Source organism: Salvelinus namaycush, chromosome 1 (assembly GCF_016432855.1).
Source record: "Salvelinus namaycush isolate Seneca chromosome 1, SaNama_1.0, whole genome shotgun sequence".
Taxonomy (NCBI): domain Eukaryota; kingdom Metazoa; phylum Chordata; class Actinopteri; order Salmoniformes; family Salmonidae; genus Salvelinus; species Salvelinus namaycush.
Genome location: NC_052307.1, coordinates 81,593,084 through 81,618,980, shown reverse-complemented (window position 1 = coordinate 81,618,980; position 25,897 = coordinate 81,593,084). Strand labels below are relative to the sequence as shown.

The following is a 25,897-nucleotide window of genomic DNA, read 5'->3' as shown; positions in this document are numbered from 1 at the left end:
GTGAAAAGATGATCTCCGCATGTGTGGTTCTCACCGTGAAGCATGGAGGCGGAGGTGTGATGGTGCTTTGCTGGTCTGTGATTTATTTAGAATTCAAGGCACACTTAACCAGCATGGCTACCACAGCATTCTGCAAAGATATGCCATCCCATCTGGTTTGCCCTTAGTGGGACTATCATTTGTTTTTTAACAGGGCAATTACCTAACACACCTCCAGGCTGTGTAAAGGCTATTTGACCAAGACGGAGAGTGATGGAGTGCTGCATCAGATGACCTGGCCTCCACAATCACCCGACCTCAACCCAATTGAGAATGTTTGGGATGAGTTGGACCGCAGAGTGAAGGAAAATGTGGGAAGTCCTTCAAGACTGCTGGAAAAACATTCCAGTCAAAGCTGGTTGAGAGAATGCAAAGAGTGTGCAAAGCTGTCATCAAGGCAAAGGGCAGCTACTTTTAATAATCTAAAATATATTTGGATTTGTTTAACATTTTTTTGGGTTAGTACATGATTCAGTATGTGTTATTTCATAGTTTTATGTCTTCACTATTATTCTACAATGTAGAAAATAGTAAAAATAAAGAAAAACCCTTGAATGAGTAGGTGTGTCCAAACTTTTGACTGGTACTGTGTATATATATACACACACACACACACACACACACACACACACACACACACACACACACACACACACACACACACACACACACACACACCACACACCACACACCACACACACACACACACACACACACACACCACACACACACACACACACACACACACACACACACACACACACACACACCTCTTGATTTTTTCCCACATTTTGCTACGTTAGTCTTATTCTAAAATGGATTAAACTGTTTCCCCCCCACAATCTACATACAATACCCCATAATGACAAAGCAAAAACTGTTTTTTACACATTTTTGCTAACTTCTAAACGGAAATATCACATTTGCATAAGTATTCAGACCCTTTACTCAGTACTTTGTTGAAGCACCTTTGGCAGCGATTACAGCATTGAGTCGTCTTGGGTATGACACAAAGCTTGGCACACCTGTAGTTTCTCCCATTCTTTTCTGCAGATCCTCTCAAGCTTTGTCTGGATGGGGAGCATCGCTGCACAGCTATTTTCAGGTCTCTTCAGAGATGTTTGATCGGGTTCAAGTCCGGGCTCTGGCTGGGCCACTCAGAGACTTGTCCCAAAGCCACTTCTGCATTGTCTTGGCTGTGTGCTTAGGGTCATTGTCCTGTCGGAAGGTGAGCCTTCAACCCCAGTCTAAGGTCCTGAGTGCTCTGGAGCAGGTTTTCATCAAGGATCTCTCTGTACTTTGCTCCGTTCATCTTTCCCTCGACCCTGACTAGTCTCCCAGTCCCTGCCGCTGAAAAACATCCCCACAGCATGATGCTGCCACCACCATGCTTCACCGTAGGGATGGTGCCAGGTTTCCTCCAGATGTGACGCTTGGTATTCAGGCCAAAGAGTTCAATCTTGGTTTTGTCAGGCCAGATAATCTTGTTTCTCGTGGTCTGAGAGTCCTTTAGGTGCCGTCTAGCAAACTCCAAGTGGTCTGTCATGTGCATTTTACTGAGGAGTGGCTTCCGTCTGGCCACTCTACCATAAAGGCCTGATTGATGGAGTGCTGCAGAGATGGTTGTCCTTCTGGAAGATTCTCCCATCTCCACAGAGGAACTCTGGAGCTCTGTCAGAGTGACCATCGGGTTGTTCGTCACCTCCCTGACCAAGGCCCTTCTCCCCTGATTGCTCAGTTTGGCCAACCGGCCAGCTCTAGGAAGAGTCTTGGTGGTTCCAAACTTCTTCAATTTAAGAATGATGGAGGCCACTGTGTTCTTGTGGACCTTCAATGCTGCAGAAATGTTTTGGTACCCTTCCCCAGATCTGTGCCTCCAGACAATCATGACTCGGAGCTCTACGGACAAATCCTTCGACCTCATGGCTTGGTTTTTGCTCTGACATGTATTGACAACTGTGGGACCTTATATAGACAGGTGTGTGCCTTTCCAAATCATGTCCAATCAATTGCATTTACCACAGGTGGAATCCTATCAAGTTGTAGAAACATCTCAAGGATGATCAATGGAAACAGGATGCACCAGAGCTCAATTTCAAGTCTCATAGCAAAGGGTCTGAATACTTACGTAAATAAGGTATTTCCGTTTTTTATTTTTATTACATTTGCTTTTCACATTGGAATTATGGGGTATTGTGTGTAGTTTGATGAGGGGAAAAAAATATTTAATCAATTTTAGAACAAAACGTGGAAAAAGTCAAGGGGCCTGAATACTTTCTGAATGCACTACACACACACACACAACATTGAATGGTTCCAGATGGCGGCTTGCTTACCCTATGCCAAACCTTTAAATGTATAATCTTAACCTCACCCATAACCCTTAACCTTCTCCAAATTAGTCATTTTAGAACAAATTCTTATTTTCAATGACGGCCTAGGAACAGTGGGTCAACTGCCTTGTTCAGGGGCAGAACGACAGATTTTTACCTTGTCAGCTCGGGGATTCGATCTTGCAACCTTCCGGTTACTAGTCCAACGCTCTAAACACTAGGCTACCTGCCGCCCCGCCCCTATGCCTAACTTAAAAGTTGCACTATGCAGAAATCGCTCTGCCCTTTCCTAGTTGCTAAAATTCTAATAGTTCGCCTAATTTCAGTTTATGTGACAAAACAAGCAAGTATAGTGTAGAGAATCATTGTACCATCTAAGCCGTTGTGAAATATATTTTACATAACCAAAAATATTGTATTTTCAGCTGTTCGAAGCTGATGTACAAAACCGAAAGTAAAAGACGCAAAAAAGAAACAAAACGAGAAGCATAGAAATAGCACATAAAGAACAGTCCTACAGCTTCTCAGACTTGCCTCCAATGAGAATGACAGATCTATAACTCCTATTTCTATGTCAATTTTATCCGGTCGCCCAAAAAGTTACATATTGCAGCGTTAACCTTTGGATCTGCCGGCTGAATATCCACTTCCTAAATCATAGCCTTCACTGCCATTCAGAATAGTGATAGAATAGTCAATATTCAGTGACATAATTAAATAACCAGTTCGGCCAGAACAGTATTTATGCTGCAGTCAAAAGCTGTGGATGTTTGTGGAGTCTGGTCATCGCCCTCTGCTCTCCTGGCGATTAAGCTGCGACTCTCTCCATTGCAATGCCCTCCTAACTTCAGAACACCGCTGTCAGGACACCGCTGTCAGGACACCGCTGTCAGGACACCGCTGTCAGGACACCGCTGTCAGGACACCGCTGTCAGGACACCGCTGTCAGGACACCGCTGTCAGATAGGTGGCAGAAAGAAAGGAAGAGAACATTTGGGAAACTTCTCCCAAAACCTATTTCAGTGAGTCAGCCAGCCAGGATGCAGACAGATGGCCTTAGTCCTAGAGGCACTCTTGGGTAACCGAAGAAGTATCAGCCCACAACATTGCCTTTTGCTTTAGTTCCCCTTGAGTGCTCTGTCGTTTGGCTAAAACCATTTGGGACTTGGTTGCAAACCATTTACCCCTCATTCTAATGAACTCAATACGTATCCAATCTGAAAGTCAGACTGCGTTTCTACATGTCACGCCAAAACCCTTTACACGGTTTGAAAATGGCAGATTTGGACACCGAAATTAGAACTCAGTGGCTGTATAGTAACATGCTATACATGACGTCAGAGCTCAGGCTCTCCGCTTCACAGTTCTGTTTCTTTGTTTGTCGTTGTTGTCTGAGTAAGGGAAATGCTCTAAATTAAGATGACTCAATGTATTTTCAAAGTTGAGAATCATAATGAAATACAAGCAAGCCAAACACCTCTGACTCCAAATGTGCCCTTTATATATATATATATTACATTCGTTTTATGATATGTAGTGTCAACATTTATGATCACTATGTTTGATGTACAGTTACAAGATGATATGGCATTATACCCTGGGTTGCCCTGAACAGAATGAGCCTGTGTTTGTTGTATTGTAAAGAAAATGTTCCACGGACCACGCATCTGAATGCACTCATGACTCCATTCTATGTGCACCAAAACGACCATCTGCTTCTCTGAATTACCTTGTGAAAGCCTAATACTGTAAGATCATATTTTATCATTTAGCTAGTCATGTTGGCAATAGAAGCTTTCAAATTATGTCCACCTGACCCAGATCGTGATTTATAATGGATGGTGTTTGGATCGCTTCGACAACAACAGCAATTGTGTGAAGGCGGGGATGCTGGGATGCTAGGCTGTGTTCCAAAGAGTGCATGTTCTAATTCCTCATTGACACAGCTAGGAGAGCTCAAAAAGCACCTCATAGTTGAAGACTGAGTCATAAAAGTGTGTTGAAATGACTTAGGAACTGTGCACACTTTGGAGAGGTTTGTGGCCACTTGGAGACGCCAGTTAGACTTCTCACTCAAACTCCTGTCATTGTTTTGTCTTATGTTGCACCTTCCCCAAATTCTCCAAGAATATTCTTATGTTACTTAATGTATCCAGAGCATTTTCAGATTCGTTTTGAACAATTGTGGCGAAAAGTACAGTTAATTTAAAATGCACATCAAATCAACAGTGTAAGGTTTGAATTCAGTTTTGTGTTAGGTGAACTGTTGTGTCCTCACCTTTAGTCAAATAATGTTCCCGTAAACGCCAAACTGTTCCCTTTTCATTGCTACCATGGTTATGCATTCCATATTTCTTCTGTAAGAAACATTTCAATGTAGCCCTATCCATACAGGCCAATTCCCAGGAGTGTGAAGGGATAAGCGATGCAGAGGTTACTTCTCATAAGTCATAGAATCCTTGCAGCAAATCAGTTTTCCACTCCATTTGAAAGGGTCTTTTTTAAGGCAGTACAGTCAATGTAATTACTGAATTACTACACAGCCTTTGATCCTTGAAAATCATATTCCAGATGAGGGCAACTTAATTAAAAAGGTTTCATCCTTTGCAGACTTTCGGTGAGAGAGCACATTCAAGTACCTTTTGGTTGACTTTAATGACAAGTTAATAATTAATTCTGTCCTGATTAATAATTGATTCTGGCCAGCAGGATTTGCGAGCCAGAAGACACTTTATAACTACTGAATAGAAAAGCATTAGCGTAAGAATAGTCTATACAATAAGATTCTTTACTCATCCAAACCATTTGTAATCGATTATCATGTGGTTGCTTTCTTGTTCAACTGAAAAAGGTTAGAGACCCAAGAGAAATATGCATAGAGGTATACAGGAGCACATCACAGAAAAAGATCAAAGACTTTTTGAAAACTTTGACATGATATAAAATGCAATCTGGACAAGCATTTCCACCCAATTTTCCTTGCACTATGGAATTATGTGTAACTGCATCACTCCATGACCCTTAAGCCAGTTTAAGTAAGAAAACGCAGGTAATATTATTCAGAAAACTTTTAAAAAATGAGGGATTTTCCTGTCGATCATTGCATATGCAAAAAATTCTATACAATTTAGAGTTTTAAATATGCGTTCCACAGGGACTAGTTAAACGTAAGAAACTGTCAAAGTATTTCCTGTAAAAGTAGATGGAACAAGATGACTGGATGGTTCAATGCATACAGTAGAATAACATAGAAAAGAGTGGCAGTGATTTTCACGTTCTGTCAAGTGATTGAAGCTCGTTGTTACTGTGTGGATCGAAATGACTTCTTTGAGGTAGAAAGACGTTTTTCTCATAGCCTGTGGAAATTCACTGCTACAGTAAGCAATGTAGGGAATTCTCAAATACCTGGTGAAAGCTCTCTTATACACGTTCAAAATTATCCTTTTAAACTTCAAACTTACCATTAAGGAAGGCAGTGTTGAATTACTCTCAAATAAGAATAATTAGCTGGAAATATTTTCCTCTGAGTATGACTATGTTGCATCTTTGAGGGGTTCATGTGGGTTCAATGTTTACTTCAGAGGGTGATGAGTGAATCATGCTCAACGATAATCAGGCACGAAATTCAACAAGGCCTTGTATTAGAAATACCCTCCACTCAGGGATTCCATGCTGTTGGCATCCTTCACTATCCTCCACTCAGGGATTCCACCTTGTTGGCATCCTTCACTATCCTCCACTCAGGGATTCCATGCCGTTGGCATCCTTCACTAGCCTCCACTCAGGGATTCCACCTTGTTGGCATCCTTCACTACCCTCCACTCAGGGATTCCACCTTGTTGGCATCCTTCACTAGCCTCCACTCAGGGATCCACCTTGTTGGCATCCTTCACTAGCCTCCACTCAGGGATTCCACCTTGTTGGCATCCTTCACTATCCTTCACTCAGGGATTCCATGCCGTTGGCATCCTTCACTAGCCTCCACTCAGGGATTCCACGCTGTTGGCATCCTTCACTACCCTCCACTCAGGGATTCCACCTTGTTGGCATCCTTCACTATCCTCCACTCAGGGATTCCACCTTGTTGGCATCCTTCACTATCCTCCACTCAGGGATTCCACCTTGTTGGCATCCTTCACTATCCTCCACTCAGGGATTCCACCTTGTTGGCATCCTTCACTACCCTCCACTCAGGGATTCCACCTTGTTGGCATCCTTCACTATCCTCCACTCAGGGATTCCACCTTGTTGGCATCCTTCACTATCCTCCACTCAGGGATTCCACCTTGTTGGCATCCTTCACTATCCTCCACTCAGGGATTCACGCTGTTGGCATCCTTCACTACCCTCCACTCAGGGATTCCACCTTGTTGGCATCCTTCACTAGCCTCCACTCAGGGATTCCACCTTGTTGGCATCTTTCACTATCCTCCACTCAGGGATTCCACCTTGTTGGCATCCTTCACTAGCCTCCACTCAGGGATTCCATGCTGTTGGCATCCTTCACTAGCCTCCACTCAGGGATTCCACCTTGTTGGCATCCTTCACTAGCCTCCACTCAGGGATCCACCTTGTTGGCATCCTTCACTAGCCTCCACTCAGGGATTCCACCTTGTTGGCATCCTTCACTATCCTTCACTCAGGGATTCCATGCCGTTGGCATCCTTCACTAGCCTCCACTCAGGGATTCCACGCTGTTGGCATCCTTCACTACCCTCCACTCAGGGATTCCACCTTGTTGGCATCCTTCACTATCCTCCACTCAGGGATTCCACCTTGTTGGCATCCTTCACTATCCTCCACTCAGGGATTCCACCTTGTTGGCATCCTTCACTACCCTCCACTCAGGGATTCCACCTTGTTGGCATCCTTCACTATCCTCCACTCAGGGATTCCACCTTGTTGGCATCCTTCACTATCCTCCACTCAGGGATTCCACCTTGTTGGCATCCTTCACTATCCTCCACTCAGGGATTCACGCTGTTGGCATCCTTCACTACCCTCCACTCAGGGATTCCACCTTGTTGGCATCCTTCACTAGCCTCCACTCAGGGATTCCACCTTGTTGGCATCCTTCACTATCCTCCACTCAGGGATTCCACCTTGTTGGCATCCTTCACTATCCTCCACTCAGGGATTCCATGCTGTTGGCATCCTTCACTATCCTCCACTCAGGGATTCCACCTTGTTGGCATCCTTCACTATCCTCCACTCAGGGATTCACGCTGTTGGCATCCTTCACTACCCTCCACTCAGGGATCCACCTTGTTGGCATCCTTCACTATCCTCCACTCAGGGATCCACCTTGTTGGCATCCTTCACTATCCTCCACTCAGGGATTCCATGCCGTTGGCATCCTTCACTAGCCTCCACTCAGGGATTCCACCTTGTTGGCATCCTTCACTACCCTCCACTCAGGGATTCCACCTTGTTGGCATCCTTCACTAGCCTCCACTCAGGGATCCACCTTGTTGGCATCCTTCACTAGCCTCCACTCAGGTATTCCACCTTGTTGGCATCCTTCACTAGCCTCCACTCAGGGATTCCACCTTGTTGGCATCCTTCACTAGCCTCCACTCAGGGATTCCATGCTGTTGGCATCCTTCACTAGCCTCCACTCAGGGATTCCATGCTGTTGGCATCCTTCACTATCCTCCACTCAGGGATTCCATGCCGTTGGCATCCTTCACTACCCTTCACTCAGGGATTCCATGCTGTTGGCATCCTTCACTAGCCTCCACTCAGGGATTCCATGCTGTTGGCATCCTTCACTATCCTTCACTCAGGGAGTCCATGCTGTTGGCATCCTTCACTATCCTCCACTCAGGGATTCCATGCCGTTGGCATCCTTCACTACCCTCCACTCAGGGATTCCATGCCGTTGGCATCCTTCACTAGCCTCCACTCAGGGATTCCATGCTGTTGGCATCCTTCACTATCCTCCACTGAGGGATTCCATGCCGTTGGCATCCTTCACTACCCTCCACTCAGGGATTCCATGCCGTTGGCATCCTTCACTACCCTCCACTCAGGGATTCCATGCCATTGGCATCCTTCACTACCCTCCACTCAGGGATTCCATGCTGTTGGCATCCTTCACTATCCTCCACTGAGGGATTCCATGCCGTTGGCATCCTTCACTACCATCCACTCAGGGATTCCATGCCGTTGGCATCCTTCACTACCCTCCACTCAGGGATTCCATGCCATTGGCATCCTTCACTACCCTCCACTCAGGGATTCCATGCCATTGGCATCCTTCACTACCCTCCACTCAGGGATTCCATGCCGTTGGCATCCTTCACTACCCTCCACTCAGGGATTCCATGCCATTGGCATCCTTCACTACCCTCCACCCAGGGATTCCATACTCTTGGCATCCTTCACTACCCTCCACTCAGGGATTCCATGCCATTGGCATCCTTCACTACCCTCCACTCAGGGATTCCATACTCTTGGCATCCTTCACTACCCTCCACCCAGGGATTCCATACTCTTGGCATCCTTCACTATCCTCCACTCAGGGATTCCATACTCTTGGCATCCTTCACTACCCTCCACTCAGGGATTCCATGCTGTTGGCATCCTTCACTACCCTCCACTCAGGGATTCCATGCTGTTGGCATCCTTCACTACCCTCCACTCAGGGATTCCATACTCTTGGCATCCTTCACTACCCTCCACTCAGGGATTCCATGCTGTTGGCATCCTTCACTACCCTCCACTCAGGGATTCCATGCTGTTGGCATCCTTCACTACCCTCCACTCAGGGATTCCATACTCTTGGCATCCTTCACTACCCTCCACTCAGGGATTCCATGCTGTTGGCATCCTTCACTACCCTTCACTCAGGGATTCCATGCTGTTGGCATCCTTCACTAGCCTCCACTCAGGGATTCCATGCTGTTGGCATCCTTCACTACCCTCCACTCAGGGATTCCATACTGTTGGCATCCTTCACTACCCTTCACTCAGGGATTCCATGCTGTTGGCATCCTTCACTACCCTTCACTCAGGGATTCCATGCTGTTGGCATCCTTCACTACCCTTCACTCAGGGATTCCATACTGTTGGCATCCTTCACTACCCTTCACTCAGGGATTCCATGCTGTTGGCATCCTTCACTACCCTCCACTCAGGGATTCCATGCTGTTGGCATCCTTCACTACCCTCCACTCAGGGATTCCATGCTGTTGGCATCCTTCACTACCCTCCACTCAGGGATTCCATACTCTTGGCATCCTTCACTACCCTCCACTCAGGGATTCCATGCTGTTGGCATCCTTCACTACCCTCCACTCAGGGATTCCATGCTGTTGGCATCCTTCACTACCCTCCACTCAGGGATTCCATACTCTTGGCATCCTTCACTACCCTCCACTCAGGGATTCCATGCTGTTGGCATCCTTCACTACCCTTCACTCAGGGATTCCATGCTGTTGGCATCCTTCACTACCCTCCACTCAGGGATTCCATGCTGTTGGCATCCTTCACTACCCTCCACTCAGGGATTCCATACTGTTGGCATCCTTCACTACCCTTCACTCAGGGATTCCATGCTGTTGGCATCCTTCACTACCCTTCACTCAGGGATTCCATACTGTTGGCATCCTTCACTACCCTTCACTCAGGGATTCCATGCTGTTGGCATCCTTCACTACCCTCCACTCAGGGATTCCATGCTGTTGGCATCCTTCACTACCCTTCACTCAGGGATTCCATGCTGTTGGCATCCTTCACTACCCTCCACTCAGGGATTCCATGCCGTTGGCATCCTTCACTACCCTCCACCCAGGGATTCCATACTCTTGGCATCCTTCACTATCCTCCACTGAGGGATTCCATGCTGTTGGCATCCTTCACTCCATTTTGAATCTGAGTGAGTGAGCCACCAATTTCACAAATGTAGTTTCACCACAACACCCTTTTACTGTTGTTGGTTGTGACTCAAACTAAAAGAGTAATAAACAACAATTAACCTCCAATATACTTTATAAATAAATCAAGACCAAAGTTAGATTCACACCTGGGTCTTTAAAAATAGAAAGGGACAGCAGTGGAGTTCAAAGCTCAAAGCCGTTGTCCAGGTTGTAATTATCTAGTGAAGTAGTACATTGTCACATGACCCATAAGAGACTAAGCGAAGCCACTCATGCATGATAACCTGGATGTGTTGTAAATAGTAGACAAGTAGGATATAATGAACTACATCTCTGGGTAAACATCCATTGTAGCCAACCACCATTACTGGTGTCTTACCTGTCCCGCAGGTGGCACTGCACTCAGTCCATGAGCCATACTTCCAGAAGAAACCGGGGATAGGGATGTCATTGTCTGAGTCCAGAGGAGTCTCTCTATGGATGGTGTACTCATAGCGCACCCCTGGGTTGGTCTCCTGGAAGAGTAACTGTAGAACACATAGGATAAATCAGAATGAGACAGATGAGACAGCATGAAAACAGACAGCATGAGACAGCATGAAACAGACAGGACGAGACAGATACCATGAGAGACGAGACAGACAGCATGAGACAGACAGCATGAGACAGACAGCATGAGACAGACGAGACAGCATGAGACAGACGAGACAGCATGAGACAGACGAGACAGCATGAGACAGACGAGACAGCATGAGACAGACGAGACAGCATGAGACAGACGAGACAGCATGAGACAGACGAGACAGACAAAAGCATAAAACACACAAACCAAAAGGTCAAACAGTCAACAAGCCATTGCTGCTTCGGATCACATATTTCTTGAAGTGATGTTGAAGGGTTTGTTGTTTGGTGTGTACTGTGTGTGTGTGTACTATGTGTATGTGTCATGCTGTGCAGTGGTATGGGGGGGCATGTCTTTTGGGGAGTGTGTGGAATGTGCTCATGTTAGTGGTTTGAGGTGTGTGTGGCTAATATGTGTTTAGGAGATTGGATTGGGTGGTGGATGATCCCACAGGAGGGGGGCATGGATGGTATCTCCTCCCAGCCAGCCAATCAGACGGCCAGCTCACCCGCGTGCTGGAGCTCTCAGCGAGTCAACACACCTATTCCAGCCAACAGCACAATCACATACCAATTTACACTTTAATTTCTGGACCAAGCATCATTGGGAGGCCCAGAGCTGATCTCAGCTATCCAAACAGACAGGATGTAAAGTTAGAACAGGTCAGCTTGGGACAGCACAGGGAGACTGCCAGGGCAGAGAGTCTGTTGGCTGTGATACCCAGTGATACGCTGCCTTTATCCTAATCTTGCACAGGCAGTAAGCAATAACTCATGTTGCATACTTCATAGAGCAGGGCTCTCCAACCTCTTCTAGCATGAGAGCTACTTAAAATGAAACATGTCTCATGCTACACATTCTTTCTAGCTTTCAAGCAGGAACATTCATCTTTTCTCTCCCTTTGCAACACTTCACTAGGAGAAAGTAGTGCACTGTGTTTTCTGTCAATATACCTGTGAAAATAATGGTTAATAAACAACTAACGGGGGCCCTATAAAATCTGCACCCCCCCCCCAATTATGTTTTATAGTTTCCCAAATTATGTTCAGTTAAAAATGTCCTGGTTTTTCACTCTTAAAATTACTTTGATTCATAGAGAAACAACGAAATTGGATGTTCTGAGTTCATGGTTCGGGCCCCTTAGTTCCAGTGAAGGGAAATCGTAATGCTACAGCATACAATGACGTTCTAGAAGATTCTGTGCTTCCAACTTTGTGGCAACAGTTTGGGGAAGGCCCTTTCCTGTTTCAGCATGACAATGCCCCAGTGCACAAAGCGAGCTCCATACAGAAATGGTTTGTCAAGATCGGTGTGGAAGAACTTGACCGGCCTGCACAGAGCCCTGACCTCAACCCCATCGGACACCTTTGGGTTGAATTGAAACGCAGACTGCGAGCCAGGCCTAATCTCCAAACATCAGTGCCTGACCTCACTAATGCTTGTGGCATGGAAGCAAGTCCCAGCATCTAGTGGAAAGCCTTCCCAGAAGAGTGGAGGTTGTTATAGCAGCAAAGGGGGGGACCAACTCCATATTAATGCCCATGATTTTGGAATGAGATTTTCGACGAGAAGGTGTCCACATACTTTTGGTAATGTAGTGTACTTCTGCCAGGTAAGCCTACTTTGCAGTTAACATTTAATTGAGAAGGTTTTTGGGAAAGTATTTCTGTCAACCCACAAGATGGTTACCACATCAACTGGCTACACACTGAGTGATAGACCAAAGCAGGGATGGGAGAATGTCAATGCTGCGTTGATTAGATAGCAATGTGACCGTCCTACAAGACAAACTTCAAATGTCACTCACAACAAAGGGAACTAACAAAGAAAATCACTTTGACAACCAAAATAAAACCAAAAGGGGTTCAAAGGAAGTTCAAATCAAATGCTATTGGTCACATACACATGGTTAGCAGATGTTAATGCGAGTGTAGTGAACTGCTTGTGCTTCTAGTTCCGACAGTGCAGTAAGATCTAACAAGTAATCTAACAATTCCCCAACAACTACCTAATACACACAGATCTAAAGGGATGGGGCCTCCCGAGTGGCGCACTGGTCTAAGGCTGTGGCCCTAGAGATTCTAGGTTCAAGTCAAGGCTCTGTCGCAGCCAGCTGCGACCGGCAGACCCATGGGGCTGCGCACAATTGGCCCAGCATCTTCCCGGGTTAGGGGAGGGTTTGGTCAGCAGGGATGTCCTTGTCCCATCGCGCACTAGCGACTCTTGTGGCGGGCCGGACGCAGCATGTGCTGACACGGTCGCCAGGTGTAAGGTGTTTCCTCTGACACATTGGTGCAGCTGGCTTCCGGGTTAAGTGGGAATTGTGTCAAGAAGCAGTTTGGCTTGGTTGGGTTGTGTTTCGGAGGACACGAGGCTCTCGACCTTCGCCTCTCCCGAGTCCGTACAGGAGCTGCAGCGATGAGACAATACTGTAACTACCAATTGGATACCACGAAATTGGGGAGAAAAAGGGGTAAAAAAACAAAACGTCTTACTCACGTCGGCCACGGAGAAGGAGAGGGGGGGCCGCAGTCCTCGTTAGCGGGCCGCGTCGGTGGCATTGTATTATTCTCAAAGCAGGCAAAGAAGGTGTTTAGTTTGTCTGGAAGCAATACGTCGGTGTACGTGATGTGGCTGGTTTTCCTTTTGATGTCCGTAATTACCTGTAGACCCTGCCACTTACGTCTCGTGTCTGAGCCATTGATTTGCGACTTCACTTTGTCCCTATACCGACATTTCGCTTGTTTGATTGCCTTGTGGAGGGATTTTTTTTTTTTTTTTCACCTTTATTTAACCAGGTAGGCAAGTTGAGAACAAGTTCTCATTTACAATTGCGACCTGGCCAAGATTAAGCAAAGCAGTTCGACAGATACAACAACAGAGTTACACATGGAGTAAAACAAACATACAGTCAATAATACAGTAGAAAAATAAGTCTATATACAATGTGAGCAAATGAGGTGAGATAAGGGAGGTAAAGGCAAAAAAAGGCCATGGTGGCGAAGTAAATACAATATAGCAAGTAAAACACTGGAATGGTAGATTTGCAGTAGAAGAATGTGCAAAGTAGAAATAGAAATAATGGGGTGCAAAGGAGCAAAATAAATAAATAAATACAGTAGGGAAAGAGGTAGTTGTTTGGGCTAAATTATAGATGGGCTATGTACAGGTGCAGTAATCTGTGAGCTGCTCTGACAGCTGGTGCTTAAAGCTAGTGAGGGAGATAAGTGTTTCCAGTTTCAGAGATTTTTGTAGTTTGTTCCAGTCATTGGCAGCAGAGAACTGGAAGGAGAGGCGGCCAAAGGAAGAATTGGGTTTGGGGGTGACCAGAGTGATATACCTGCTGGAGCGCGTGCTACAGGTGGGTGCTGCTATGGTGACCAGCGAGCTGAATAACTACACTGTTTATATTCGGCCATATTCCCAGTCCTCTTTCCATGGTTAAATGCAGTAACCGCTTTCAGTTTTGCGCGAAAGCCACCATCCATCCATGGTTTTTGGTTAGGGTAGGTTTGGATAGTTACAGTGGGTACAACATCTCCAATTCACTTCCTTATAAACTCACTCACCGAGTCAGCGTATATATCAATGTTATTCTCTGAGGCTGCCTGGAACATTTCCCAGTCCGCGTGATCAAAACAATCTTGGAGCGTGGATTCCGATTGGTCAGACCAGTGTTGAATGGTTCTAGTCAAGGGTACATCCCGCCTATAGGACGGTAGAAGCAAGATGGAGTCGTGGTCGGATTTGCCGAAGGGAGGGCGGGGGAGGGCCTTGTATGCATCGCAGAAGTCAGAGTAGCAATGGTTTAGTGTATTTCCCGCGCGGGTGCTGCAATCAATATGCGGATAGAATTTAGGTTCTGAAAGACACCCATGTTTGTGCCCACTAAAAGTTGGCAAAGCCACTAGTAAGGGGTTTTAAGGCTTTTGACTCTGTCAATCACCACATTCTTATCGGCAGACTCAACAGCCTTGGTTTCTCAAATTACTGCCTTGCCTGGTTCACCAACTACTTCTCAGAGTTCAGTATGTCAAATCGGAGGGCCTGTTGTCCAGACCTCAGGCAGTCTCTATGGGGGTGCAACAGGGTTCAATTCTTGGGCCGACTCTTTTCTCTGTATACATCAATGATGTCGCTCTTGCTGCTGGTGATTCTCTGATCCACCTCTACGCAGACGACACCATTCTGTATACTTCTGGCCCTTCTTTGGACACTGTGTTAACTAACCTGACGAGCTTCAATGCCATACAACTCTCCTTCCGTGGCCTCCAACTGCTCTTAAATGCAAGTAAAACTAAATGCATGCTCTTCAACCGATTGCTGCCCGCACCTGCCCGAAAGTCCAGCATCACTACTCTGGATGGTTCTGACCTAGAATATGTGGACAACTACAAATACCTAGGTGTCTGGTTAGATTGTAAACTCTCCTTCCAGACTCACATTAAGCATCGCCAATCCAAAATGAAATCTAGTATCGGCTTCCTATTTCGCAACAAAGCATCCTTCACTCATGCTGCCAAACATACCCTAGTAAAACTAACTATCCAACCGATCCTCGACTTCGGCGATGTCATTTACAAAATAGCCTCCAACACTCTACTCAGCAAATTGGATGCAGTCTATCAGTGCCATCCGTTTTGTCACTAAAGCCCCATATACTACCCACCACTGCGACCTGTACGCTCTCGTTGGCTGGCCCTCGCTTTATATCAGTCGCCAAACCCACTGGCTCCAGGTCATCTATAAGTCATTGCTAGGTAAAGCCCCGCTTTATCTCAGCTCACTGGTCACCATAGCAGCACCCACCTGTAGCACGCGCTCCGGCAGGTATATCTCACTGGTCATCCCCAAATCCAATTCCTCCTTTGGCCACCTTTCCTTCCAGTTCTTTGCTGCCAATGACTGGAACGAATTGCAAAAATCACTGAAGCTGGAGACTCACATCTCCCTCACTAACTTTAAGCACCAGCTGTCAGAGCACCTTACAGATTATTGCACCTGTACATAGCTCATCTGTAAATAGCCCATCCAACTACCTCATCCCCATATTGTTCTTTTTTTCTTCTCCTTTGCACCCCAGTTTCTCTACTTGCACATTCATCTTCTGCATCTATCACTCCAGTGTTTAATTGCTAAATTGTAATTACTTCGTCACTACGGCCTATTTATTGCCTTACTTCACTAATCTCACCTCATTTGCACACAGTGTATATATACTTTTCTATTGTGTTATTGACTGTACGTTTGTTTATTCCATGTGTAACTCTGTGTTGTTGTTTGTGCCGCAATGCTTTGCTTTATCTTGGCCAGGTTGCAGTTGTAAATGAGAACTTGTTCTCAACTGGCCTACCTGGTTAAATAAAGGTGAAATAATGGTGAAATAAAGGTGAAACTGCCATTCAGAATAGTGATTGAATAGTCAATAATACAAAAAGACAACCATGTGGGTGCCCACTGAAAGTTGGCAAAGCCACTAGTAAGCATTGGTGGAAAAAACACCCAATTGTCATACTTGAGTAAAAGTAAAGATACCTTAATAGAAAGTTACTCAAGTAAAAGTGAAAGTCACCCAGTAAAATACTACTTGAGTAAAAGTCTAAAAGTATTTGGTTTTAAACATACTTAAGTATTAAAAGTAAATATAATTGCTAAAATGTACTTAAGTATCAAAAGTAAACGTACAAGTATAAATCATTTAAAATTCCTTATATAAAGCAAACCAGACGGCACAATTGTCTTTTTTTTTTTAATTTACGGATAGCTAGGGGCACATTTCAATACTCAGACATTATTTACAAATGAAGCATTTGTGTTTAGTGAGTCTGCCAGATAAGAGGCAGTAGGGATGACCAGGGATGTTCTCTTGAGTGTGTGAATTTAACCATTTTCCTGTCCTGCTATGCATTCAAAATGTAACAAATACTTTTGGGGGTCAGGGAAAATGTATGGAGTAAAAAGGTACATCATTTTCTTAAGGAATGTAGTGAAGTAAAAGTAAAAGATGTCAAAAATATACAGATACTCCAAAAAAAACTACTTAAGTAGTACTTTCAAGTATTTTTACTTAAGTACTTTACACCACTGCTAGTAAGGGGTTCTGAAAGGCACCCACGTGGGTGACCACTGAAAGTTGGCAACGCCACTAGTAAACGGTTCTAAAAGACACCCACCATGGACGCCCACTAGGTTAACCTCAGACTAAAAGACACCCACCATGAATGCCCACTAGGTTTGCCTCAGACTAAAAGACACCCACCATGGACGCCCACTAGGTTAACCACATCTCTCAAGCTCCACTGGAGCGCTGGGCCGGCCACTCTTAAATATCACCTGGGCTAGCACCGGTAAAACACCTTCCGACTAACAAGATGGACAAACCAGCACAGGTGTAACACATACTTACTAACGAGGTGACCCCAATCAGGGCACCCTAAGTGCTAAATATAAATGGAAAAACCAAAACCTGTAACAGTACAGTAGCTGGATGTGAAAATTGCATGTACTTTCAGAATTGTTCGGCAAGCTACTCATAGGTGGGCTGCGAGCTACTGGTAGCTTACCATTGACCTGTTGGAGACCCCTGCCATAGAGAAGTGCTCCTTGCAACTAATCTAATAAGCCTTTGTTTAACATTACAAATAGGTGATCAATTACACAATGTTGAACATTGGGCTCTCTGGGAAGACATTCGAGTACAATGTGAAATACAATAGAGAATGAGTACAAGAAGTTGCTATTTTTGTGGAAAAAGAACAACAAGATCTTTGCTAATTTCACTGTCACTGTCGTGTTAGTAGCTGGAACAAGCACATTTGTTTTCAGGCCAGATGAAACCGAAAATTCTGGCCTCCACTTTCACAGATGCCTTGTGTCTGATTGGATCATTCAAATCTACTGAAAGCATTGACAACCGCAGCATTAAAAAGAATAGCCCACAGCATTATGTTGCAGTGTATGAATGATGTTACCATGGTAACTCTGCAGCACTCTGTATGCTGTAACTCTCTACATGTAGATCTCCAGAGTCTAGGTTTTAGTTTAGGTTGTGAAATCTGTTATTGGATCACGGTGAAATAACTAAGTGGACTTCACAAATCATATTGGAATGGGGCAAACATGACAAAGTCAAAGCACAAAGTGTTACGCCTGACTATCAAGTCATGTCACAGTGAGTTTGACAATTTTATACAGAGTTAGAAGTGAAACACTGGCCGTGATATCTCTTCTACGTGGGATAAATAATTACATGACGCAGACTAAACAGAATTTGAGACAGTGGCTGTCAAGATATGCGCTTGCCTATGACAAATGATTTTCCCAAAGAACTGTCATTTGTCATTCACAGTGACAGCACAGAACAAAACGTTCTGGCTCCACACAATTCATCTTTGTTTTTACTGTCAATGTATTGGTGCTGATTCAAATCATTGTTATTAACATCAGCTCTAGTGAGAGGATTGAAGCTCACTTCAGGCAAACTGGGAAACAAGCAAGCAATATTTGATTGAACAATATAAATCTTCTTTCGCTTTTCCCCAAAACTGACATCAAAGCGGGTTTTCATGGGACTAACTGATACACTGACAATTCTGAATAAAGCCCACTGATATAACAAATTATTCCGTAAGCAGTTACTAAGGCATATGCTATCAACAAGCCAAAAGGAATACTCAATTAGTCATGAATAATTGTGATAAGTTGCATGTATTCGAATATAAATCACAGCCACATTTTCAATCCAGTACATTGTCTTTCACCATCAAAAGGTCATGGATATTATTTTTGTGGGTACTTGGCGTATGGACTACATTTGTGAAGCTAATTAATTTGTCTTCCATCTTATGCTAGTACAGAAAGTAGATCCACATCTAGTTAAAGGGTTGTCAGCAGAAACAGAGGAGCAAAGTAAATGAATCAAGCTCAGACAAGCAAGACTGGCAGAAAGTGGAGTGTAATATTATCCGATTTTAAAGAGTCTGTTTACACTTGGCTGTGATTATCACTCAATATTTAATGAACATCCTTGTCTAAGTGAAATGCAAATGTGTTTTCTCTGTACAACGTGTTGCCAAGGTTTATAAAAATATTTTTCCAGTTGCCCCCAAACCCCATGGTAAATGTGTCCAATCTACCAGACACCTTACCTCCCTAGTGATATCTGAAACATGACAGTCTGAGTGCCACTTCAAGTGAGACACATGGGGTAAAGTGGTCAAATGGGACATACAAAGCCCATCCACGCCAGACCCTCCATCACCACCTCCAACATGAGGCCCTGGAGACAAACACCTGAAGAACGCTATGGAATCCAGCTCCTTAGGGAACGCTACTCATCTCCAATATCTATCAACACTCAGCAAACAATGTCCAATTCCAAACACCATGGTTACGTGTTTGCCCTTTGAGCACTCTTTTTGACACCTTCGCCCTTCCCTCAAATCATTGACTTTTCTGTGTGTCACTGGAAGCTTGTTACAATGAACTGTAGTGTCCATTTGAGAGGACTTAACAACCGCGCTGCCACTTCCCTGATCCTGTGTTTGGACAGGCTGACACACTGAGGGGATGAATGAGCTTTGTGCAAGACGGGTAAAGAGTGTGAGCAGACACAGTTGACACGAATGGAAAGGTAAAGCTGGGATCTGGGGAGTCGGCTCAACAGCTGTTCTCTCCACAGGGTTTTACTTGGACAAGGTGCAAATATTTGTTTTGAAAGGTATTTGTCTCTGAAAGGCATTCCAAAACGTTTCCTCTGGAGACGGAGATAGGAACATTGAATTTGAGTGGCACATGTCTCAAAACAAAAGCATGTTGGCTGAGAGTCATGGAGCCTTGTGACAGGCTTGTGACAGAAATCATCTGTTTCCATTGTGTCCTCACAGAGAGATAGAGATGCAAGGGAATTCTATCGCTAAATGTTCAGAAATAACATTGTAGATTGTTAAGTTGTTTCAGTGCTGCGCTGCGTGTAACCGTCATACAGTTATGTACACATGATCAATAATTTCTCACTTGTTGATTATAGGTTTCCACTTACTGCAGAACATAACAACTACAAGTCATCACACATGGTGCACTTACCTCACACAGGTGGTCTCATTAGAGTTTATAACAAACACATTGAAACATCAGTGAGAAACCACCACAAACACTCATTTGGTGTGAGGGAGGGACAGGAAGTTAAGCATCAACTCATGAGAGAGAGCGAGAGCGAGAGCGAGAGAGAGAGACAGAGACAGAGAGAGAGACAGAGACAGAGAGCGAGAGCGAGAGCGAGAGAGAGAGGCTATTAGTAGACTCCAGCAGTGCCAATGAGAGAAGAGGTCAACATGACATCAGTGCCAGTACTCATCTCTCTGTCCACTGTCTGTGGTCCAACAGACAGACAAAAGCTGCCCCCCTACCACCCCTACCAGGCTAGGGGGGCTTCAGATCCCCACAGTGGGACAAAGCCCTTTATCTGCCCCCTGGTACTGCTTCCACCACCTGGCCTGGTGTGGGCGTATACCGGTAGAAAACTGATTGTCTAGCTCATCCTCCTCATGGTTGCTGATTGGCGAGCTCATTCTCCTCTAGGCCGCTGATTGGCTAGCTCATCCTCCTAAGGGAGATGACAACGTGTTCTATGAGGAAATAGCCAGCGTTTTTGAAACCGTCTGTTTGAGATGTTTTTTTAAAGTGCTTTTTTCTCCAATTTATGCTTCTGCCAGAAATAAGAGTACAGGACGACATTATGTAGATATGAGTTAACAGATAGGAGTTAAAAGTGAGATTTTCACTGGGCAGTCAGCTACTTTAAAGTCTAAAAACAGGCATTGAGATTGTTGCTCAGTTGTTGTGATGCCATTGTACGGGTGTAGCTGTGGATTCATTTACTGTACATGAGGGGAATTTGTAATGACAGGGAGGACAGAATACGGCACCACCGTTCGAAACGAAATGGCTTCGACCAAAAAAACCTTCTCTTTTGTAGCCATAACACAAAGGAATTCCCGCTGGATCAGAATTGTACAGATTCAAAGTGGATTCTCTCAAGGTCAACAACAAACAATTCTTGGAAACTGTACCCTTAGTTTTGCACAGGTTGACACAGCAGGGTTAAAGTCTTTGAAATAAGAGACATTTATTTAATTACTGTAGCTCAGTGTAAACACCTACACTGCCTGAACAACCAAACCATGTTTGGGAATAATTACTTATAATCAAAAGCGAACATCATCTTAGATCTCCATGAAACTAGAACCATAGAGCCGATCATGCAAAATAGAGTTTAATTGAAAAGAGATGTCCCGGGTTGATTAAAGTTGAAGAAAACAAAATAAATGTGTGTAAGTGAACATTTTGTCTGTTTACGTGTTGTTTTTCCTGGATAACATCTCTCAAGTGGAAGGTATTTTAGATAAACAAACCATGCAATGCTTGTTAAACGACAGTTCGGAGTATTTGGCAGATGCTGTGTGTGTGTGTGTGTGTGTGGTGCACGAGTATGTGATCCTACCTGTATCCACACTGGCTCTAGGGTTGGTCCAGGGGAGGTCAAGTTCTCCAGTTGGCCTGTCCTCTCATAGGTGAACACTGTCCCCGCTGCTTTGTATTCCCCATTCCATTGGATAGTCCAACCGCCGTTCAGGAAGTACTTTCCGGGGTCGTCACTCCGGAGAGCCAAGAAATTCCCAGCCTCAGCCACCTCCTCGATACGAATGTCCCGAGCCCCCTCTGGAATCAGCCCAATGTCCACATACCCTGGGAGACAGACAGGGTCCAGTCAAGAGGGGCTGTTCAACTTCCAACTCTACTACCCTCAGTACACTTCTACTGAAACTTTACTTTTCTCCTTTTCAATTTGACCTAGTTTATTGTCTTGTAATCCACCCAGCTTGATACCCTCTTAATACCTCCACAAAAAGTGACTGATGTCATACTTGTGCTTTGAAGTCTATGGAAATATAATACTGTACCACCAAACATTTGGTTGATTATGAGACAGAAACTTGAGATGCAGTACATGACCTAGTTCACATTCAAACTGACAGCTCAAACCAAGCTACAGGACGCTGACAAAAATACCCAGTGTACAGTACACTGTCTATCACTTTAAAAATCTGTTCCAGGGTCAGTCTGGTTGTTTCTCTCATAATGGTTAAGGTATGGATTGGGGTGAGGAGAGCTGATCCTATATCAGTAGATGTTCTCCAGTGATTCTTTTTTTTAATACTTTCACTGTTGAAAAGGTGGTATCTCAAGTATAAATACAGTAAAGTACACACCAAAGGGTAAAATGTGCCATGTAACGACATACAGAACCTTGACCACCTATTGGGATGTGCCTTTTGTTAAGTAAATCAGGAGTTAAATGAGGTGAAAAAGGAGACTGGAGGGCCACTTTAAGTGCAGAAAGTGTCATACCAAGCCCTTCGCTCTCCTCAAAGGTCTTCTTCACAGTCTCACAAGTAGACCCGTTGCCATGGCAAACCCCACAGCGATCCTCCACCGCGTTGGAGTCAATCTCATAGTCACACCCCACATTCTGAAAAGATCAAAACAAAGCAAGAACCTGCCGATTCATACTACATAACGATTGAACTGACAGCAGAGAGGAATGACAGGCCTTCCGCAGAGAATAAAGGATAACCTAAAATGGATGCCACGCATTACAGTGTATGATGTCCATTTTAGGACATCAGTACGTCTTTGGGTTCAATCTTCAGGGTTCACCGGAATCACATTAAGATAATTTGAGGACAAAATAATGTACTCGCACTGAAACAAAAGTATCCATCAATACATCCACTTTGCAGCAAAAAATTCACAACTGGTCTTCTTTTCTAAAATAATCATAGTGAGTACTATAATAATGTTGTGAAAATAATGTGGACAAAATGAAAATTTATTAGAGAAACTTTCTATATTCAAATTCACAGTTCTGCTAGATAATCATCTCCCCATTTATTCTGTAGTCACTGAGAATGAAAAATTTGTGTTGTCGGAGGTAATGCAGAAAATGAACAACAAACAAAGGAAAAATGCTAAGGTAGCAATAAGCACAAGGCAGGACAATCTCCTGTAGCGTGATAGGACTCAGGAATTAGCATTTGATAACTGGGGTTACCACAACCACATCTAGTAACCAAATTATCCGTCTACTATACCTATGTTATTTGGAAAGAATATGGACAAAATGAAAACGTATCACAGAAACGTTCTATATTCAAATTCTCAGTTGGATCCTAACATCAATATTTGACTGGCTTATAAACAGACTAAATATTTAACTGCTTTCAGCCAAAACTAATTAAACAAAGCCAGCTTTTAAACAGAATGGTTCAACTGGTGTCACAACAACAAAATGTGATCCTCGCCCCATGAAGTCATCCAAATTAGTTTCTACGTCCAATCAGAGCTTAGAGCACAGTCTGAAAGTTTGGAGGAAGATATTGGACAAGAGTGAGACTATTGTGGGAGATAATGACTTTATCCATCAATACGTCCACCTTGCAAGTAAAATATTAACGTGTCTTTTCCAAAAAATTTGCATAATAGCGTTGTGTGGAAAGAATGTGGTCAAAAAATAAATAAATGGAGATTATGAAAAATGAGTTATCTGAGGTGATGCAGAAAACTAATGTCACCTGTCTGACACGCAAAAATGAAAAGTGAGGGAAACTTTTGAGCACAAGGCTCTACAATCTCCTGTAGAGTGACAGGAATGAGCATTTGTCATCAGAGGAATAGTTCACCTTAAAAACAATGTTTGACAAACATTTCCATAGCTCCAATGTGATCTACGCGTCATTTGTTGTGTATCATAGGAGGTTAGTGGCACCTTAATTGGGGAGGACGGGCTCGTGGTAATGGCTGGAGCAGAATTGGTGGAATGGTATCAAATACACCAAACGCATGGTTTCCATGTGTTTGATGCCATTCCATTTGCTCCGTTCCAGACATTATTATGAGCCGTCCTCCCCTCAGCAGGCTCCACTGTGTATACTGTGGAACACAGAGGTTCCAATAGCTCAGGGGTGTCTAACTCATTCCATGGAGGGCCTAGTGTCTGCGGGTTCTTGGTTTTTCCATTCAATTAGGAACTAGACAAACAGCTGAGGGGAGTTCTTTACAGTGAGGGGAGTTCTTTACAGTGAGGGGAGTTCTTTACAGTGAGGGGAGTTCTTTACAGTGAGGGGAGTTCTTTACAGTGAGGGGAGTTCTTTACAGTGAGGGGAGTTCTTTACAGCTGAGGGGAGTTCTTTACAGTGAGGGGAGTTCTTTACAGTGAGGGGAGTTCTTTACAGTGAGGGGAGTTCTTTACAGCTGAGGGGAGTTCTTTACAGCTGAGGGGAGTTCTTTACAGCTGAGGGGAGTTCTTTACAGTGAGGGGAGTTCTTTACAGTGAGGGGAGTTCTTTACAGTGAGGGGAGTTCTTTACAGTGAGGGGAGTTCTTTACAGTGAGGGGAGTTCTTTACAGTGAGGGGAGTTCTTTACTAATCAGTGACCTTAATTCATCAATAAAGTACAAGGGAGAAGTGAAAACCCACAGATAGTCGGCCCTCTGTGGAATGAGTTTGACGAATGTGCAATTGCTCATTGTTTCAGTAGTTTTGGTGAAACTGAGCCCTGATGATTTGTCCTGATGCATATAGCCTCGCCAGATCTATACAACAGATGGTGTGGACGGAGCTCAACTTCAGATGCCTTTGTGCTGTATGAAAACATCTGACAAACTTTGTTTTAGTGTGAACCATCCCTCTGGAGTGATAATTCACAAATGAAACTATCCCTTTAACTTGAGGTGATCCTTCCCTTTAACCTCAGTTGCATTGTGAACTCTAAATCCCTAATCTTCCAGTCCTTAGATAATGAGCACGTTCCTCTGCTCAGGTGTTGCTGACGCATGCCAGATCTTAAGATGCCTTGATAGGTATTTTAACAGTTAACCACATCACATGTTAAAGCAATCTGGTGTCCAACGGCACAGTCGATGACATGGCACGCAATTATTGGTTGATGTATGCAACGTCTAAGCAGGGGAACATGACCCATGTCTTGGACATGAGTGGAAACCATGGAAACCAAAGGTCAAGGTCACAATGTTGGTCTTGTTTGAAGATGTAAATTAAACAACAAGATAAAATGCTAAAATCATAGATTCTAACATTAATATTTGACTGGCTTATAAACAGACTAAATATTTAACTGCTTTCAGCCAAAACCAATTAAACAAAGCCAGCATTTAAAAAGAACGGCTCAACTGGGGTCACAACAACAAAATGTGTCCCCACTACAGTACATCAAGTTCACCAAATGATGCATCTCGGGTAAAGTGTATCATTATTTTCTTGGTCCAATCAGACCTTAGAGCACAGTCTGACATTTTGGATGAAGATATTGGACAACAGTGAGACTGTACTGTGCGAGATAATGACTTACTCCAACAGCACAGTCATTTTCATACAGAATGTAAAACGTTCAACATGATTCTGCCGAGACAACAAGCAGCAGTCTGACTCAACAAAGTGCATTTCAAATGACGTCCCTGAGCACAATGTTGAGACCAGGAGAAGCGCGTCAACAAGGGGAGCTTCAAAAATAAAGTTTACTCAGCTAAGACTTTAGGAGGGAATGGCAATTTGAGTAGAGAGAGAGAGCGAGTGAGAGAGCGAGGAGCGAGAGACATGAGGGAGTGAGAGAGACAGAGAAGAAGAGAGATTTCTGGGGACAAGGTTGCCACTACCTTGCAGATGCCGTTAACACACATGTCTCGGCTCAAGCTGCCCTCGTAGCACTGGGTCCCGTCAATGACGGCGTCCAGCATCTTCTCTGAGAAGTACTCGTTCAGAGGGCGGCAGTGCAGCTCGCAGGGGTTCACTGGCAAACACAAACAGGTTAGGTGTCACTTTGCTTTTGGCCTGTATCTGGCATTAAGACAACCAAAGCTGTCCTAAGCATGACCATAACATGACCATAACAAAACATTCTCTTTGATATGGATATTTTCTACACAACGCACAGTATGTAAACATGC

At 44.3% G+C, this 25,897-nt stretch overlaps 1 protein-coding gene across 1 annotated transcript in view; it reads right to left on the bottom strand.

Annotated features, from left to right (window-relative positions):
• The window catches only part of LOC120053258 (A disintegrin and metalloproteinase with thrombospondin motifs 7), a 162,836-nt gene that overhangs the window by 46,709 nt on the left and 90,230 nt on the right, over positions 1 to 25,897 (bottom strand). Inside the window, exons 13-16 of the mRNA XM_039000403.1 lie at positions 25,607 to 25,740; positions 22,284 to 22,404; positions 21,376 to 21,620; positions 10,632 to 10,779 (exon numbers count right to left, since the gene is read on the bottom strand). Coding sequence (XP_038856331.1) covers positions 10,632 to 10,779; positions 21,376 to 21,620; positions 22,284 to 22,404; positions 25,607 to 25,740 — 648 coding nt within the window. The remainder of the gene's footprint in view (positions 1 to 10,631; positions 10,780 to 21,375; positions 21,621 to 22,283; positions 22,405 to 25,606; positions 25,741 to 25,897) is intronic.